This window comes from Rutidosis leptorrhynchoides, chromosome 1 (assembly GCF_046630445.1).
Source record: "Rutidosis leptorrhynchoides isolate AG116_Rl617_1_P2 chromosome 1, CSIRO_AGI_Rlap_v1, whole genome shotgun sequence".
Taxonomy (NCBI): domain Eukaryota; kingdom Viridiplantae; phylum Streptophyta; class Magnoliopsida; order Asterales; family Asteraceae; genus Rutidosis; species Rutidosis leptorrhynchoides.
Window position 1 is genome coordinate 684,162,925 of NC_092333.1, and position 5,071 is coordinate 684,167,995.

The 5,071-nt window shown below is 33.6% G+C and overlaps 1 protein-coding gene across 1 annotated transcript; it reads right to left on the reverse strand.

Moving 5' to 3' along the window:
• Positions 1 to 3,105: 3,105 nt before the first annotated feature.
• Positions 3,106 to 3,926, reverse strand: LOC139852194 (uncharacterized). The gene is made up of 2 exons (XM_071841423.1): positions 3,920 to 3,926; positions 3,106 to 3,836 (listed from the first exon to the last, which is right to left on the reverse strand). Exons 1-2 carry the CDS (start codon positions 3,924 to 3,926, stop codon positions 3,106 to 3,108), a joined length of 738 nt encoding a protein of 245 aa, XP_071697524.1.
• Between the last annotated feature and the right edge of the window lie 1,145 nt (positions 3,927 to 5,071).

The window sequence follows — 5,071 nt, forward strand, 5'->3', positions numbered from 1 at the left end:
TAGTAATGATATAGAGATAATAAATAAATAAATATTAATATTAATAAAAAATATTCTATTTAAATTATTTAATTTCTAAATTAGGTTGAGATCTTGTAAACAATATAAAATATTAATTATGGCGAATTGGTTGACATATATATAAAACAAAAACCGTTGAAATTTCAAAATAGTCATTTGCATGTTCCAGACAGCTAGTTGGGCTGTCGCATTTATCATTAATATCTCCCACAATTTTTTTTTGAAAAACAATATATTTATTTATTCACAATAAAAAACTCACAATGTCCAGTACAGCAGTTACATCGCACAAGGGCTATCAACTAGAACACAAGCTATACATGACAAGCTGCAAAGGTTGCAGCCAATGTTCGAAAGTCAGAATTAGGAAAAACAAGAACACGGATTGTAAAATCAATTGTGCCACTCGATGTTTTTTGTTTTACACCTCCTCGCGATCCACTTAAAACTTTTAATTTGGACTTCATTTAGGGCCACCGGAGGGTTCCAACACTTGTTTGTAAAGAGTTTTGCATTCCGGTTTTTCCAAATGAGATATCCGCATGTCCACTTTACCGCTTGCCAAACTTTCGCACCCAAATCTAAAAACGACATGTTTGCATTTGTTTGGAATAACTCATCGATGCTAGAGATTGAAGGACCACCACTTAATTATTTTATCCCAAAAATCCAACGCGTGTTGGCAACGAAAAAAGAGCATAGTCCATTGATTCCACATCGTCGTCACAAAGAAGGCAACAAATGGTGTGGAGATCAATGCCCCGTTTGTCTAATTCCGTATGCGTCGATAACTGTTTTTTCCTAGGCCTCCACACAAAAAACTTCCACTTTTTTTGGTACAAAGTTATTGGATAATGTCTCGCATCTGTTACTGTCTGCGCCCGTGACCTTTTGTAAGATTAAATCCGTGAGTGACTTAGTCTGAAACGTACCAGAATTATTAAGGGACCATTTCCAGCATTCGGCCTTCTCAGGTTGTAGTCTGCACGAGCTCACCAAATTGGATAATTCGATCAGCTCATTGTTTGAACGGCCAAAAGGAACGCATACCCAATTCCAGACTCTAGTGCATCTTGAACCATCCCAAGCTGTTCTGTCACGAAGTGTTGCTGCAATATTTGCCTCGAACCGATACAATCTTTTGAACCTATTTTTCAATGGCAAGTCACCAACCCAAATGTCGTTCCAAAAGGATGTTGAAGCGCCATCACCTATTTCCTTTTTGAAGGAGTTCCTGAAAGATAAGTCAAGTGCATCTAACTCGAAACCACAATTTAGTAGATTACACCAAACCGGAGATTTGTTTTGAAAAGTAGTACATGAGTCTAGGCCACGCAAGGCCAATAAATGCTCGAGATGACTTTGAACCACAAGGAAGTGGGTTCGGTCTCAAACCTCCACCATCACTTGCCGATCAAAGCTAAATTTTTACAATTTAAAGACCCCAAGTTTAACCCGCGCACATCATGAGGAAGAATGACCTCATCCCATTTAACTCAAGAGATTTTCGAATTATTACACGACCCACCCCAAATAAATGTACGCCTCACACTCTCAAGATTTTTTATCACACATTGCGGGGCATGGAAGAGCGAGAAATAATACAACGGGAGACTATTTAGCATCAAATTTACAAGGGTCAACCAACCACCAAATGACAACGATCGAGCACACCAATCCGAAAGATGTTTCACGAATTTATCCATAATCGGTTTCCAACTAGCCATCTTATTCATTCTTGCACCGACAGGTAGTCCAAGATAAATAAACGGGAATGATCCAACTCTACAATCCAACATTTTTGTCTTTGCCTCAACTTCATCATGATCGATTTCAACTCCAAACAGGTTACTTTTATGATAATTTACTTTCAAGATGGAGGTCAACTTAAAACATTTAACTAGTTTCATCAAACTGATAAGATTCCCTTCATCCCATTCTCCGAAAAAATAGTGTCATCCGCATACTGAAGGTGGGATATGGGGATGTTTTTGTGACCAATTCCAACACCCAAAAATAGACTATTTCGGAACGCAGCCTTCGTAAGGAGGTTAAGACATTCCGCCGCAATAATGAAAATAAAAGGTGATAGTGGATCTCCCTGTCGAACCCCACGTTGTAATTTGAATTCGCTTGTCGGAGAACCGTTGACAAGAACAGAAATAGATGCCGATTGTAGACAGGATAAAATCCACTTCTTCCACTTGATTTGAACCCCATATATTCCATGACTTCTAATAAGAATTCCCAACTTAGATAATCAAAGGCCTTTTCGAAGTCTACTTTAAAAATTAGGCTTTTCGATGTTTTTTCTTTAAGAACTCAAGGGCCTCGTTAGCAATTAGCGCACCATCAAGAATGTTTCTAGTTTTTATGAACGTACTTTGCTCAAATCCTACAAGATTCGAGATGACTTTTCTTAAACGATTCGATAGCATCTTCGCAATTATCTAATAGAAACTACCAATTAGACTTATCGAGCAATAGTCGTTTAGAAACAAGGGGTGCGATTTTTTTGAAACTAGGGTTATAAATGAGGCAATGCAGGCGTTTGAGAATTAGCCTTTTTCCCAAAAATAGTGAATTGCATCCACGAGATCGTCTTTGATGATGTTCCAAAACTTTTTGTAAAATCTATGATTGAAGCCGTCCTGGACCGGAGCCTTTTCACTGCCTCGCTCTTTTATCGCGGACCAATTTCCTCTTCACTGAATTAGAGTTCAAGGTTAATTACCTCATCAGGTGAAAGTTTTCCACTATGAAGTCCACTAGTCGAAACTGTCACAAGCCCATTATTTGAAAAAGTATCATCGGCCCAGTAGGCCAATTGTGGCTTGGAAGAATTCCTACTGTTAAAAATACGCTAGAAGTGATCAAAAATCGCGCTTTTTATCGCATGTGGTTCCTCGTTCCACGAGCCATTAATGTTTAAACCCCGAATGTTGCACTTATTATACTTTCTAAGAGCGGTAGAGTGAAAATACTTTGAGTTCTCATCGCCTTCCAACACCCAACGGATACGAGCTTTTTGTTTTAACATGTTAGACTTCGATTTTTCCTTATCTAGCCATTGTCTTCGGATATCTAACCAAATTTTTCGCTCATCATCATTAAGAGTCCTGTTTCATCCTTACTTTCCCATTCGTCAACTTTCCTTTTTAGCTCACTAATTTCACTTTCAAGATTACCAAACATTGTTTTATTCCAATTCTTTAATGCGAATGTCACGTTTTTAAGCTTGTGTCTAAATCTACAATCCTTTCTATTTCCCCGAACATCGTTTGACCACGCCTCTTGAATAATCTTGTCGACCCCTTTCTTATTAAACCACTCATCAAACACCTTGAAATGCTTAGGGCCCAAATCAATCACTTTGTCTCGGAGAATAATAGGACAATGATCTGAAGTGCGTCTATCAAGAGGAATAACCGATAAATCTTTCCAAAGACTAATTAATTTATCCAAAACGATAAAGCGATCTAGCTTACTAAACTTTAATCCATCATCACTTATGCGGGTAAATTTTTTACCGGTTATTGGAATTTTAATAAGCCTATTTCTCGAGATGCAGTCATTGAAACAGTTTGCACGGGCATGATGGAAGGTACAATTCATTCTATCCTCTTCTTCTCTTACCTCGTTGAAATCTCCACACAAAACCCATGCCGTATCTACACAACACATTAGTTTCTCAAGGGATTCCCTCATCAATCTTGTGTCCACATCTTTATGCGGACCATATACGTTTACAATAATAGATTCATTTCCTGAACCACACCAATTTCCACGAATAGCTAGGGAGAAATCACTTTTAACTGCACTATTAACAACAACAAAATTTGTATCCCATAAAATCACCAAACCTCCAGAATTACCAATCGATTCATTTTGTACATACCTGACATCATTATTCCCCCACAGAGTGTTAACCCATTGATCAGAGATACTAGAACACTTTGATTCCTGGATAGCTATAACAACCCTCAAATTTTCATTCTTGGAATGACTAATTTACCCTTAGGGTTTCTGCATGATTATTTATGATAGTAATTAAAAGGTTATTACTATACAAATTATTCAACGTTGACTAAATATTATTTTTAGACGACACTATATATTAATTAAACTTTGTATTTATTATATAATATACTTTAGTTAATAATCTTAGTAATAAACTATTATGTGGCACTTTTATAAGATGTAAAACTATATGTAACATAATTAATAATTAAATGATAAATCATATAATTATTTAATTAATTTATTAAAAACCGATTTATATAATTATTATTATTAAAAATCGGATTTAAATTAAAAATATAAAAAGATAATAACAAAAAAAATTCTAGAAAGTTTCAAAAATTATTTAAAGATAAGATATGTATTAAATTGGAAAAATTATATTTTTTTCTTTTCTCTCGGACGACCCATTGTTTTTTTTTAAACGAAATATTTTTTTTAAACCTACTTCTTCTCCAAGTATTTTCCACTACAAATACAACCATCATTCTTCACAAATTTTACATAAAAAAGTTGAGAAAAGCTCTCAATCTTTGGAAAACATTTTTAAGGTATTTTCTTATTTTCTTGCCTTTTATTTTTTTATTTCGATTTCTTTTTTTCCCGAAACTATTTTTAATTTATTTTTTCTAAACCAAAACACATATAAATTAATATTATAATCATGTTATAATTAATATTAAACATTGATCTAAGATTTATAATTATAATATGTAAATATCGAATATATATATATATATAATTATAATTATTAATAAGTTGTAAATAATTAATACTTTAATTATATGAATTATATTTTAAATTAAACATTTATAAAAATAATCGATTCATATTTTTTTTTATACCAACACAATTAATTAATATTTATATAATTATTAATCTCTAAATGTATTTATTTATTTATTGAAATCGAATATATATGTATTATATATATAATCGGCTTGTATAATATATATACATACTTTATATTTTTTCTTTTCTTTTCGAAACATAAATAAATATATGTATTTATTTTTGTAATATCCCGAGC